The sequence below is a fragment of the Oryx dammah genome, unplaced genomic scaffold, assembly GCF_014754425.2.
Source record: "Oryx dammah isolate SB20612 unplaced genomic scaffold, SCBI_Odam_1.1 HiC_scaffold_26, whole genome shotgun sequence".
In the NCBI taxonomy this organism is placed as follows: Eukaryota; Metazoa; Chordata; class Mammalia; order Artiodactyla; family Bovidae; genus Oryx; species Oryx dammah.
The window spans coordinates 90249002-90264244 of record NW_024070210.1 but is presented as its reverse complement, the minus strand read 5'-3'; the positions used below and the strand labels follow the sequence as shown (position 1 = coordinate 90264244).

At 42.8% G+C, this 15243-nt stretch overlaps 1 protein-coding gene across 2 annotated transcripts in view; it reads right to left on the bottom strand.

The window, feature by feature from the left end:
- The window catches only part of HOMER1 (homer scaffold protein 1), a 135012-nt gene extending 130536 nt beyond the window's left edge, over positions 1–4476 (bottom strand). The window contains exon 1 of one of the 2 annotated variants that reach the window (XM_040225900.1): positions 3426–4476. In XM_040225900.1, coding sequence (XP_040081834.1) covers positions 3426–3430 — 5 coding nt within the window. In that variant the 5' untranslated portion in view covers positions 3431–4476. The remainder of the gene's footprint in view (positions 1–3425) is intronic. The other variant, XM_040225899.1, reaches the window with a different exon arrangement.
- Between the last annotated feature and the right edge of the window lie 10767 nt (positions 4477–15243).

Here is a 15243-nt window from a genome sequence, read left to right as displayed (position 1 = left end):
GACCCATTCTCAAAACATGCAAACTCTTCTACTCTTCTTACAGTGGATAGCCTCCCCGTAGATTGATATATATAAAATTACAATTGTTTAATCACAAGTCAAATAACTTTTTAGCATACAAGGCAAATACTAATTTTAGGCTTGACTGTTGACCCAACTTCTAAACAATAAACTCCCTAAAGGAAGGAGCACATTTTACTAGTCTATGTATCAGCAGCACTGAGCTGCTCCATACGGCACATGATAGAGGTTCAAAACAGGTAAAATGAACAAATAATTAAGACTTCCATCTAACTTCTCTGATGTTAGAAATGTCTGAGTGGTTGCCCTTGCAACCATGCCCATTCAGATTGCAGTGCTGGTTGGAGACTTCTGCATCTTAGCTACAGTTCCCGGACAGCAGCACCCAGTAGCCTGAGACAGAAAGAGATGTCTGCTTGGCTCCCAGAAAAGAAGGTTCAGATTGCAATGTACCAGCACCCACTTCCATGTTTCAGGAAGTTATCTGGGGAAGGCAGAGCAGAGGGTTTCTCCAGGCGTCCACCCACAGGTGAGTTAAGTCAGAAACTGTTATCAACCTTACTGGCAGGGAAAAATCACATTTAAAAATAACTCACTCTTAATAAGACAGGGAAGGGGATTCTCCCTTGTTGAGGTCAAAAAGCTGGCAATATGAGCTAAGCAAAACAAAAGGTAGCATGAAATACCTCATCGAAATTTTATGATCTCTGTTACCTACTCTAATCATTCCAAAATAGCTCCTGACTCACTGCTCTCTTTAGGAGATATGACATGGAGGACTGGGGGTCATACCTAACAGGGACTCCTCGCTGGAGCTTGGAAACTTTTCCAAGACTTTACCTAACATACATGCTCTCATTTTTAGGGGTTCTGATACACGTGTTTCACAAACCAATCCTTCAACTGTCTTCACTGTAACTGAAACAGTTCAGGCAGCATCCAAGACAAGTACTTTGACAGATTCTGCCAACTGTCAGTTCCAGCTGTCCTTTTCCATTTCCACCATAGTTCATAAACTCCTATTACAAGAGCCTTAGATTTGTTTTTCTGCCTGAACTAATCACTCATGTTCTTGTAAAAATCGTTCCTTTTGTTTCAATTTTGCCCCTAGACTTGCAATTATATCCAAAATTAAAGCAAAGGTAAACTTCTATTATGTCCTAACATTAGTCAAAAAATATATTCATAAAATGTGAAACTCTTCATCCACAGTATTAAAGTTATAGATACCAGTCAGAGTAAGTACTTTAGGATTGCCTAGGTAAAACTTTGAAGGCCATTTAAAGCTCTGTTTCCTTTTGGTTTAAATAGGTGCAGGAGGCTATGCTTATTCCATACTTATTAGGTACAAACACCGACCAAGTGTGGAAACTTCCACAAATGCCTTCTCTCAACAACTCAGATGAAACAGGTCACTGTTAATGAGAAAGAGTCATAGCCCCAGATACAGACTTGCAGAAAAATTATGCCATAAATATTTGTTCCTTTGCCTCTCCAGTCAACTTTTAAGAATTTATTAAGGACAAATACACTAGTTTATAAATATATTTTATTACACTTTAGTATGTTAAATGTGTGGGACTTATTTTCATGCTTTAAAGACCAGTGTTCTTTGTATTAAGTTCCTCTCAAGCTTCCCTTAGTAAAACCATGGACATTCATGCAGCTTAAAGGTTGTGGAAAACTGATTTTTTTTCACGATGCTACCACTCCACAGCCTACAGAGAACTCAGCCTTCAGCATGAAAAACTGCCACTTGATTTTTCTTCTCTGACACGTTTTAAACAGAAGGGCTGCAGACTCTCAAGGGAAGCCATATTTCAAAGATTCTGAACAGTAATATTTTTCAGTATTTTCTCTTATTAAAATTGGTACAACTCATCCAAAACATTTTTCAAATGCCATTATTTTCCAGCTTACATGCTTAACAAGTGCTTAGAGAAAGCAATCTCTCCATCTGAGAGATTTGCTTCAAGAAACAAACCAGCAATTACAAAAATAGAGGAGAAAGAAATAATTCATTTTTACAGACTGGGGAAAAAAATGTAAAACTCACCTAAGACTTTCATTTTACAGATTAAAAAACAAGAGTCCGCAAAGGTCAAGCAATCTGCCTCAGATCACCAAGCTACTAATAGCAGCACTAGAAATAGAATGAGGTATTTTAATTGCTCTTAGTATCCCAAATCATGCAAGTTATATATATTCTCATCACTTTGTCATTGAAGTTTTACAAACAAGTATTGCTCTTTCTCATCAATTCCTGATGAAGGATTCCTACCACACATTCTTAACATTTTCAATTTTATTCAAGTTAATAAACTTCAAGTTTTAACTCCAACAAAAAGGGCAGTACTATTAAGAACTTTCCTCTGAACATGTTAAGAACGAAAGTTTAGATATGCACACCCCTAAACTGTGAATTTCCATGTCTGTCTTTTCAATCTCTGTCCTTTAACTACACTTCAGATGTCTTTATTCAACCATAATAAAAAAGAAAGAAAATTCTGGAAGTTCCTCTTTGACAAAAAGCATTGCAAAAAAAAAAAAAAATCAATGAAACAAACCAGATCATTACTCTATTAATATATTACAGATATCTGGCTTAAATTAGGAAAAATCACAAGCATTTTATCAAGTTATTGTGTAAAGAGTCAATAAAAGGTTGAAAAATGCACTCTTTTTTGACTTTGGATCTGAAACAAGGTGCAGACCTGGCACTTAACACAAACTGAAGAGCTGATCCTAAAAGCCAAAAACAGAGAAAGTGAACAAGTTTTTTCAACAAAAAGCTGTTTCCTATACAGGCTCTGATGTCCAACTAAGTGCAGGACACTGTGGAGTCCTTCTAAGACTTTCAGATTTTCGTTTTAATGCCCCCAGTAAGTCAATTCTATAGATTTTTGCTTTGGCTACTCAAGGGCAAAACAGAGGGCACAGTGAGAACAATTTACCCTGGATCCTTTTCAAGGACTGGACTCTAACCTACCCATTACTTTATAATTGTCCTTTGTGCACCTGATTATTCTCAAAGTACTGAGAGCATTCAGGGCTTCTCTTTAAAGATACCGGCAATAAAACCTAAGACGACACGACTTTTGATTACAAACTGCTGCGGCACTTCGACCAGGAAAGCGCAGAACGTGTGGTCTTCTTAAATACCAGTAATAAAACTATATTCTGGTTACAATAATAGACGTATGTTCCTTAATTACGGCCTCTGGTGTCACTCTACAAAAACAACTTCTTAAAAAGGCTAACATACCTATATTTTTTAAACTAAAACTAGCTTAGCAAGGTGGCAAATATGTTTGAAAAGCTAAAACAAAGACAATTCACCACCACCGCTCAATAACACACAAACATAAACAGACTCCAAAGGGGTTAAGCACAAAAATCCTTACCCCATTTTGCCCAATGAAAACTTGCTTGTAAGTTCCTGCTCTTATGCTACGGAATAACTTCCAAATGAATTTCTCCGTCTGTTGTTTCGCAGTTGCTTTTCCACCCCCGAGATCCTTTTCTGGAGGTATTTCAATGTAGCTGAAAATTCAGTTAGTTCCCTTAGGTAAAATTATTTCTCTCTGGTAAATACCAAAACGTTCGAACAGAGGTGGCATTTGCTTATTAGAGTTAAAATGCTGCGCGGAGGAAACGGCGGTGAACTTTATTCCACAAAACGAATCTACGTGTCGGAAAACGCAGAATCCAGCTTCACGGAGTCCTGTAAAACATGAGCTTGGTGGTCATTTCGCTCATGTCCTCCTCCACACTCAGGGAGAGCCCAGGTAACTCGGCCTTTTCGGTGCTACTAAGGCTGCGGGTTCAAATTTCTCCACCACACCAGGTTCCTGGGGGTGGAGCGTGCAACCCAATGCGACGTGCACTTGAGAGATCCCTACGAGAAAATAATCCTAAAAGCAGCAATGCCACTGCTTCCCTGCGCTGACATTAGAAAAAAGCTATGTAGAAAAACCTCTTCGACGTGCAAACCCGGCAGCTCGCGACGCGCTCGGCACTCCACATTGGAATCTGTCTTTAATTTTTTTCCCCTTCCTAAGACTGGGAGCAAAGAGGAGGCGGGGAGGAGGAAGAAAAGGCTGGGCAGGATCGATTCACTCTCCCGAGGAGAACACACGGAGCCATTTCCAGGCTGGCAGCAGGCTGGGGGCGCAGCGCACCCGGGGAGCAGCGGGAGGGGGCCCGATCCCACCCCCCTCAGCCCCTGCCCGCCCCCCGCCGCCGAGCACAATGGAGCCTGGCTCCCACCCGGCCCTTCATTCGCGGCTGTCCCTTGTCCCTCCGTTCCTCGGAGCGCTGCAGGTCCAAGCTCCGGCGGCGGAGAATGAATGAATCAGAGAAGCCAAGCCCCACGCTGCCCCCGGCACGCTGTTCCCCCAGCTCGCGGGCGGGCCGAGCAGCCGCGGAGCACGGGGCTGACGAGTCGACCGCCGCCCGCCCGAGCCGAGGCGGGAGGCTGGTCCCGCGCCGGGGTCGGGGGACCGGGGCTCGACGCCGCGGAAGAGCCGCGGCTCCAGCGCCCCACCCCTGCTCCTCTCCGCGCCGCTGCCACACGCCGCCTCACAGTGCCCGGGCCCCGCCGCTGCCTCCTCACACTCCCATCACCACCCGCCTCCACCGGACTCCAGCTCCCGCTCGGCGGAGCAGCGCTGGCCCGGCGGCCCGCAGCCCGCCGCCGCCTCCGCCTCCAGCCGCCGCTTCCCGGGTCAGCGCCGCCCGCGAGAGGCGAGCGCGGCAGTGGAGCGGGCTGCGGGGGGCGGGGAGGGGCGGGGAGAACGGGGAGCAGCGCGGCCCCTCCCCCTGCTCGCGGGAGGGGGCGGGAAGCGGCGGCCGCCGCGGGGAACGGCCGGGAGCTGGGGCGCGGACCGGTCCCGAGGAGCCGGTGGGGCCCCGCAGGGAGCGAGAGGAGGCGGCGGCCGCGGGGGCGCCGGGACGCCGGTAGTCGGGGGCCGAACCGGCCCTCGTGGGGAGCCAGGCCGGCCCGCAGGCCCAGCAGTCCGTCCTTCCCTTCTTTCCCCCCTCCCCTAGGGGCCGGCGGCGGGCGCTTCGCTCCTCCGCTGGCTCCCGGCCCGGCTCCGGGCCTCCACCGGTTCCTCCGCGCCCCACGCCAGATGCTCGCGCTGTGTCTCCATCCTCCCCGCAGGAGGACCTTTAAATAGCGACGTCAGCGCGCTCCTCTGCGCACTCACGTCACCCGCCGCTCACGTCACCGGGGTGCGGGGGATGATGTCACGCGGCCGGAAGTACTGCTAAATTAGGGACGGAGCAGGGGGAGGAGGACTCGGCGAGCTCTTCTGTGCCCACCTGCTCTCGCTTCTCCTTAAAGGCCAAAGCGCAGGAGATAGCCGAGAGGAGCGCCGGGAGGAGGAGATTTCCTTGCCACAAATGTGCCAAACACGAGTGAATCATTCATAGCAACAGTGCCGAAGTGTCAAGCGGGTGATATCCTATCTCCCACTCCCACCCCTGTTTGCAGCAGCCTTCCCGGGCTTCTCAAGTCCCCACCAGCGCGGAAATGTGGGAGGAGAGCCTGAGCACAGCGGTAGATGTGTTTCCAGCAAGACTTGGGGAAAATAACCTTAATTTTCAAAAGAGTTCTCAACTGCCATTCTGGACTTAGTAGTCTTTAAAACTTTTTTCTTTCTTTCTTAGTGGGTACCCCAAATCACGAAAGAATAAAGAGCGGTGTCATGAAAAGTATTATTATGATAAGAAGGCTAGTAATGTAGGGGGCATCAAATGAGTAAACATTTTCATTGAGAAGCAGCAGTGTTTTGGCGTAGGATAGTGAGTCAGTCTTGACTTCATTCCCTTGTATTATCGTCGTGGACATAGCAAATTCCAGTGTACCTTTTCAGTTCTGATTTATCAATATGAGTTTAACCCTATGGAAATGGAAAATATCACCAAGTGCTTTTTATTTAAGTATTCGCACAAGTACATTTAGACTATGTCTTCCTTAGTTTTGACCCTGTAACATATAACACATCTCTTATTATATCTTGTTTTCATTTCCTATATGACAGTGGGTTTCCCAGGTGGTAAAGAACCCGCCTGCCAATGCAGGTTAGGCGTAACCCAGTTCGATCCCTGGGTTGGGAAGATCCCCTGGAGTAGGAAATGGCAACCCACTCCAGTATTCTTGCCTGGAGAATTCCATGGACGGAGGAGCCTGGCAGGCTACAGTCCACGGGGTTGCAGAGTCGGACACGACTGAGCGGCTTAGCACACAGTAGGTGGGAAGGATGAGGAGCCACGTGTCTGTAGGTTTACTGCTATATGTGTGTTTGTGTCTATAATCATACTATGAATGCTCTTCAAATTGCAAATGACTACAGAGTTTTTTAAATGTCCTCATTATTTCATAGTTTATTATTAGGTTGACTCAAATAATGAACATTGATTTGATCTGATTTAACATGATAATCATGACCCAGGAATAGAATCACTACATAATGCCAAAGGCTATTGCTATTTCAGAGTTAGCCTATAAATTCAGTGACCATATTTTCCAAACCCAAATCCAAACACATAGTTTAACAATAGATAAAATATTTGGAATCTGAAGTGACCTGGAAAATCCAGGACAGAGGATTGTGGTTGTTAGGAGAGCTGTAAATGGATATCGATGCAGTTTAAATAAAAGAAGCTAAAACGCTATAGAATTTGTACCATGTGTATTTTTTAAATGTTTTTAATATTAAACTACTCACATGATTTCTAATTAAGGAACAGTGGGTTTTACTTCTTTCTGTATGTACATTTTCTTGATCATGTTAGGAACCCAGAACTGAAGTATACTAGCCAAAAGAATTCCCACAAAGTTGTAACTAAATCAGGCTTTCTGTCATCTTCACATTATAAAATCATGATCTTGCTTTTAAATTGAAATATTGACAGTCGTTTTAATTAAGGTTATAACAAAGGTTGATCAAAAGCAAACCCCTGCTTGCCAGTTTGTCTAATATACACATGAAGAGTAATAGAAACTTGTACTAATTTATGTTTCAGATAAATGGAACTTAAGTGTATAAAATAGTAAAACATTAAGACTATCATTCTTCAAATAATATCATCCGTTGGCCCTTGCAAATTAAAATACAAATTATTACTCTCCTTAACTTTCTCTACAAGCCTTTTCCCATCTAAACTAAATCACTTTTGTCTTTTGTGCTCTTTCCACCGATATTAATTAAAGCTCTCCCTTTACCATTTTCAAACACTTCATTCCATCCTTTTATCATGACTTCTACTGATTTACAATCTTTTTTCCCCTCATCTTTACTCAGCTGTCAAAACAGCATGTTAGCTGGCTCATGCTTATACAATGCTGACCCTTCATTAGCGTTTCTGCTTTTCAGAGCTACATAGTCTCTTCTCAACTGTTCTTTTGTCAACTGAAAATTGAGTGCACTCTTTTTCTATATAAATCTCACCATGCAGTGTAATATAATTACTCCCAAAGTTTGTGTGATTATTTTAACCTCTGTACTTAATCTGGAAAATTCTACCAATAGTGGGTTGATTTTTCTTCCTAGTTTATGTGGGATTAGCATATAAGGTAATATATGTGTTCACGTACCCAGTGGTGCTCAGTAACTGAGTCATGTCTGACTCTTTGGGACCTCATAGATGGTAACCCACCAGGTTCCTCTGTCCATGGAATTTTCCAGGCAAGAATACTGGAGTGGGTTGCCATTTCCTCCTCCAGGGGATCTTCCCGACCCAGGGATCGAACCCACATCTCTTACATCTCCTGCTTTGGCAGGCAGATTCTTTAGCACTGTGCCCGGTGGGAAGCCGTCATGTAAAGGAATAAATAAACCTTTGTAACATTTTATTATGGTATGCTTGAAGGTATGCTTCATAGTATCATAAAGTCATAATAAAAGAGTGGAATGAGTGTTTGAAAATGGTGAAGTGAAAGCTTTAACATAGATGGCAAGAGCACAAAAGAGAAAAGTGATTTAGTTTAGACAGAAAATGGCTTAGAAAATAATGATGTCTTTCTTATCCCTTGAAACAATTCCAGTGCAATTTTGAGAGAAATCTGAGACCCATTCTATATGGCGTTCTATCTAAAAGTAAATGTCTTCTCTCCTAAAACTGAGTGATGTAACCCAAATGCTAGCCATGAATTTCCAATCCTGATTGCTTTGTTTTTTAAAGTAGTGAACTTCCTAGAAAGTAATATATTTTCTTTTACCGGAAGAGTCAGAAAGTACTTTAATAGAGTTTCAAATTTTTAACAGTTCCCTTTTCCCACTATGCTCTGAAAATTTGTGGTGAGGTTTATGAATACCCACTGATTTTAGAAGCTGTGGGTGGAGGCATCTGTTTTAGTTACAGAGTTTACTTCCATGCCCTTAATAGGAGATGGTGATATTCAATGGGGTGTTCATAGATAGGTCAGGAGATATGTCTTTCTCAATGAAAAGACATCAAGGAGATACAAAATCCTTCCCCGAAAGAGGGTTGAAACCAAATTTTATTTTTAATTGCTTAACATCAGATAATAGCAACTCCTCTTCCATGTTCCCACTTTTTCGTTACCAAAATACCACTATTGTTTCAAAGTTATAGGTAGAAATAATAGATTAAAAGATATCTCTACATACTGTAGAAATCTCTAGATTCCTCATTTATGCCACATGGTTATAAAGAAACGAAGTAATCAGCAAAGACTAAAAGTAATAATAAGAAAAGAATTTTTATAGTTGTAGGGAAATAGAATTTATCCAGTTGATGCTCTAAAGTTATTCCATTGCCTCTGTAACGTAACAGGTGCTGTGTGCCAGTAATTTGTTTGAATTGTTTAAAACCCTGGTGGCTCAGACGTTAAAGCATCTGCCTGCAATGTGGGAGACTTGGGTTCGATCCCTGGGTCAGGAAGATCCCCTGGAGAAGGAAATGGCAGCCCACTCCAGTATTCTTGCCTGGAGAATCCCATGGACGGAGGAGCCTGGTGGGCTGCAGTCCATGGGGTCGCAAAGAGTCAGATACCACTGAGCGACTTCACTTTCTTACTTTCTTTTCTTTCTTTACTATTATCAATAAGGTTCTGAATAGAAACAAGGTAGTTAACAGTCTTAAGGGGGGAAAATCTAAGTGTTTGGTATCTCGAAGGCAGTGGCTTGAGGACAGTTTTTACTCTTCTGAGCATCAGCACTATTTTATAAGAGGCTTTGGGAGTGGTGAAGGAAGGAAGGTCAGAGAATTATCCTTAGGAAAGACATGATGTTAAGCCCATGGGAAATGATCTCATAGAACTATCTCCTGCTGTAATTTTTACTGTAAATTCATTATTTTCTAAACATGGTTAAAGAGGTACAACTAAAATACCAGACAGGTGAAAGAACATACCAGAAAGTTTTTAATTGGTGCTGTTATAAAAATCATTGTACAACGGTTTATGTAAATTTTTAAAATACTCAGAAGAGAAGGGGATATGGTGCCTTTGAAAAAATTATCTGGCTTAACTCTAGGTTGTTTGTTTGGTCAGCTGATTGATTGTTCTAAACAGCAGTCACAGAGTACAAGCTGCAAAAATATGCAGATCTGCAGAGAGCTAGGGCAAAGAACGAACGTAAAACTTGTGCTCTACCTGTGCAGTTCCTTGGAATGGAATGCTGTGGAAGCTGTTGCCATGGTAACCAATAATCTTCCTGCTGAATGGAGGAACACGACAACCGTGAGGAAAATGTTTTAAATGATCTACCTTATTCTGTGATGTTTTTGGTGCCAACTAGGAGAAAAATACCATCCATGGCATTTAGGACAGCCATGCTTAAATGAAATTGCCTTCTTTTCAAAGAGACAAAACAAAGGAAAAAACTGGGGGCTCTTTCAAAGACAGATAAGAGTTTGAGCTGGCAGTTGCAAACTCTCTGAAGAAGAACATAATTGGTAAAGACCCTGATGTGGCTAAAGCAGACCGAAGCAATACCTAGAAACTGTGTTGAAAGTTCTTCTAAGCATAAAAGATCAGACATTAGTAAGTTCTCAACATTTGGGAATTTCAGTCAAGATAGTTCATAAGTTACTCGTAAGACTTTATTTTTTCTTTTTATCTGGTTCTAAATAGTAATTTCTATAAAAATTAAAATGGAAAATATATTTTTAGCCAATACCTATTATTTTAATACTAAATAATATTCTTATCATATACATATAAATATGTATAATGATATGGATAGATAGCTAGATAAATCTTTATTATATGCCTGTATGCACTGAGTCCGGAGAAGGCAATTGCACCCCACTCCAGTACTCTTGCCTGGAAAATCCCATGGACGGTGGAGCCTGGTGGGCTGCCATCTATGGGGTCACACAGAGTCGGACATGACTGAAGCGACTTAGCAGCAGCAACAGCATGCACTGAGTCATCGGCAGAAATCTCTTGCCTTTGGAATAAAATCCAAATTCCATGCCTTGGCCTAAGCGACATTGTGATGGACCCCTGCCCACCTCTCTTACATCGGTTACCTTTCGTCACCCTCTCCTTGCTACTCTGTGAGTCGGTGCGTCAACTGCAAGGGAACAGAAACTCCACCTAATGGTGACTCAAGCTCAGATTGATTTTCACTAGTTTATTTACTTCACAGGGAGTGTGAAGGGAGGTGATCCTACAGTTGGCTTGGAAGGTCCAATATGTCATTAGGGTCCAGGTTCATTTCCAACATTTCACTCTTCTACTTTCCTATGTTGTTTTTGATCCTGGCCCTTTGTCTCATGGTTGTCAAAAGACTATACATTTCCAGGCATCATATTCTCACAAGAAGCATCCAAAGCAGAAAAGGGGAGAAAGAGGTAGGAATTTTCTCCTTTATGTCTGCTTTTTTACCGGGGAGAAAAATGTTCAAGAGGGCCCTAGAAAACTCCTTCTCATGTCTCATTGGCCAGAACTGGGTTACAGCTACTGCTGCTACTGCTGCTAAGTCGTTTCAGTCGTGTCCAACTCTGTGCAACCCCATAGACGGCAGCCCACCAGGCTCCCCCGTCCCTGGGATTCTCCAGGTAAGAACACTGGAGTGGATTGCCATTTCCTTCTCCAATGCATGAAAGTGAAAAGTGAAAGTGAAGTCACTCAGTCGTGTCCGGCCCTCAGCGACCCCATGGACTGCAGCCCACCAGGCTCCTCCGTCCATGGGATTTTCCAGGCAGGAGCACTGGAGTGGGGTGCCATTGCCTTCTCTGACTGGGTTACAGGCCCATTTCTAAGTCAATCAGACACTTTGGGACAGAATTTTCATGATTCACTTAGACAAATGGTGGTTCATTCCTTGAATCTTCCCATGATGTCTGAACAAAATTAGAGCTCTCACAGAAAGGAAGAAGAGGCGATGGCTCTCAGACAAACAAACCATATACTTGCCTGATGACCCAAAGCTACTCTGGTGTTCCTGCTGCTCTTCAGCTATGACAAGCTTGTTCCAAAAGCAGGACCTTTTCCACCTGGAACACGTAAGCCTAAGATCTTCATAGTCCTTCTCATCATTCAGGTCTATGTTCAAATTGCCTCTCTTACAAGATACCTCCTAAACACCCTGGGGAATCTCTCTAGGTCAAGCTTTCAGGAACAAGAGCTGGCAGGAAACAGAACATTCAAATGAGGTGCTTCAAAGCATGCTTTGGGGCTTCCCTCATAGCTCAGTTGGTAAAGAATCTACCTGCAATGCAGGAGACCCAGGTTCGATTCCTGGGTTAGGAAGATCCCCTGGAGAAGGAAATGACAATCCACTCCAGTATTCTTGCCTGGAAAATCCCATGGATAGAGGAGCCTGGCGGGCTATAGTCCATGGGGTCGCAAGAGTCGGACACAACTTAACGACTAAACCACCAAACCACCACTTACAAAGGTAAAGCAGGATATAGGAAAACCAGGGCAGACCAGCCTTCTATCCCTGAAAGGACAAGAAAATGGAGACAGATTTGTGTGGACAGAAGCTGTGTCCTTGACCTTAAGTGCCAGGGTCCAGCCCCGGTGGATCCAGGGTAATTCAAAGGGGAGACGGAATTGGCGTCCTAGGAAAAAACTTATTTACAGATATAAAGGGAGATTAGAAAAGGATAGTGTAGTAGGAAATATTAGTGGAGAAAAAGATGCTGAATAACTTGGTTTACGTGGAATACCAATAAAACTCCAAGACAAGGAATTTGCACCACCTACATAGGCCACAGGTGTCTTTCAATTCTCCTGAAGGAGAGGAGGCACTGAGGCCTCCCCGGTCAGATCTTAGAAGCCCAGGCAAAATTAGCAGGCTTGGTGAGTACCCACGCTCCAGATGGGAATTCAGCCAGAAGGAGAAAGAAAGAATGACACGGGGGAATCAGTCTTTCCAGAAACTGATCCGTTTTCTTTATTTTCAGGTTTGCGTATATACTTTTTGTTATACATAGGGATGAATACAGAGTCACGCAGGGTCAGCAGACCTGACCCTTGTCAAAATCAGGTGCTTCATATAAAATTATACAAAGGTTTTAGGGGTTTTACATCATCTTCTGGCCATGAGGCCTGCTGATATTTTATGGGCCTTTCTGATAATGGTCAGTCAACCAGAAAACTTATTTTTTCCAGGGGTGATTTTTTGTTAAACCAGGCACCACCCTTAAAGTTGCATTCCTATAGGGTGAGGGTGTAGCAGGTTACAATCAAGAAAAGGAATTTACTTAGCCTAAGGTTTAACATGATTAATCTTAAAGGTTAATACTTATTTCTCCTATATGATAGTTATATTCATTATAAAGGCAGGGAATATGGAGATTTAGGAGCAAATATTGGCTCAACAAATGAAAAACCCTTCACCAATATAATTTCTAATCAACCCACTAATACTATACTAATAATTTTGTAACTTCTCAAAAGAATCTGTATATAGAAAGTTTAAAGCATCTCATGCCTCTTATTGTTGGGAGGCTGTAAACAATCACATGTGGCCGGACGAACCTGCTCAGGCAGTCTAGAGAACCTTCAGAGGAGTTTATAAGTTGAAACGCTCTTGTCACACCCAGGAATTTTTATTAACTGGAGCTGCAAGTTAACTCCTTCTCTGAGAGAGGTGGTGGGGGAACAGCCCCCCGTAAAGTCAGAAGTATAGGTGAGAGCATAAAACAGACTCTAGTTTTGGGGGTAGATGCTTGGGAACAGGGGGCTTCCTGAGGCTCGATCCCGCCTTTGCGTATGCCGAAGCCTCCTTCCTCATGACCTTTGCCATGGGCGGAATTCCTCATGCTGGCTCCCGGCACTTAAGGGTCACAGCCAGTCTGCAGAGACCCCACAAGGAGAGAGCCCAGGAAATAAATATGTTAACTTCATCAGTAAATACCTCTTCCCCATCTGTACCCCATCTTCAACTGATGCCCCTGTTTCTAAATCTGACATAGAGGAAGCGAGAGGGTGCAGGAATCCAGTGATGTAGTCTGTACAGTATCTGTTTACAGCAAAGACCTGGGAGAAAAGCACAAGGTGCATCTGGAGGGGCAAACAGAAGGTATCCAGCCCAAATCATAGTCCGTTTGTCAGCTTTTAGATTAACAATTATTTTAAAGTTTGGCATGTGGAAAAACAAGTACAGTTGATCTTTGAGCAATAAGAAGGTTATGGGCACCAGACCTCCACCCAGTGGAAAATCTGAAAATAACTGTAACAGTCACCACCCCTGCCCTTCCCACTCAACCAACCACCAATCACATCGTACTGTAAAAGCCCATGTGTAAGTGGACTGTGCATCTCAAACCCCCATTGTTCCGGAGTCCACTGTACTACCACACACTAGAAGCAGGAGTGTAAATTGGTGTACCCTTGAAGACACATAAAATTTGACATAGCAGGTCTACTTCAAAGAAATTATCCTATAGATGTGCTTTCTCATGTGTTCAAAGAAACACAAAATTTATTGTATTGCTATAAAGTTTAAAAAGGAGAGGAAACAACATCTATGTCCATCAAAGGGGACTGGTAAATAAAAGATGGTATAACCATGTAATAAAATACTATGCAGCTATTAAAAAGAATAAGATAGATCCAGAATGTTGGTAAGGAAAGATGCCCAATATAAGAACATTCTGGATGAATACAGTAAACTAAACTGTGCTCTAAGAAGTGGGATTAAAAGTTTGAGAGTAAGAGGAATTAAAAAAAAATTTTCCCTGTTACTCTTAGTATTGTTTGAATTTTTACCACTAATACATATTATTTTCATAATATAAAACAGAAAAAAGTTATTTTAAAGTATTATTTAAAACACACAAATATGTTAAAACATAACAGGAGGACAGAATAAGATATTAATATACATTTTATTTCCTATTTCCTTCATATACTTTTTTGAAAAGACTGTATATTCAAAAACATATTTATAGAAAGAGGAGAAATTGAATTGTTTTATTGGCAATAGTGATTTCATTATCCTCTTCATTAAGGCAACAATATCTGGATATTCTATTTTGGGAAGGATGCTGATGGGATAGCAAGATATTAAAGACAAGGCCACGTGAGGTGTGGGTGTAGGCAGATATTTAATTTGCAGAAGACGAAAGCAAGGAGAGACATGAGGGCTGACTTCATAGCATGTCTGTCCCAAACAATAGGTGATGGCTGTGTGAATGTGTGTTCCATAGGACGGAATTCCTTGGCTGTCTAGTGGCTGGGACTATGGTCTTCCGCTTAAGTGGTATGGGTCCCATCCCTGATCTTGGAACGAGGATCCCACATGCTACGCAGCCTAGCCAAAACTGTGTTCCATGAGGTAGTAAAAAAACAATGGAAAGATTTCTTAATGTTGGCTCACTATGAGAAATAGTTTAAAAACAATCAGATTTATATCAGTAAAATTGGTTGCCCCAAGAATAATTGGCTTACCCTTCCTCACCATGTCTGTTACAGCGCAGCCTGGCTATTTGACCAACTGGGGATGATGCTTATATCAAATATCAGGAAGGAGTGTGGATGTAAGACTCAAAGTAATTTTTTGTTCAACGATTTTATGACTACTCAAGTCTGAGCTCACGCCGAAGTCATCCTCCACCATTAGCTTCTCTACACTCCTCCTTCAGAAAATCCTCTCCTCTGATGTCACTCATTGTCGCTGCAAAGCGGTCAGCTCCTCATGGCCCTCGTCCCATAGGACAACACAGAAACAAAAGGGGCCGAGCCATGAGCTGTGGGACACCCTATTGCTGAGGAGCTGATTCCATGCTGCA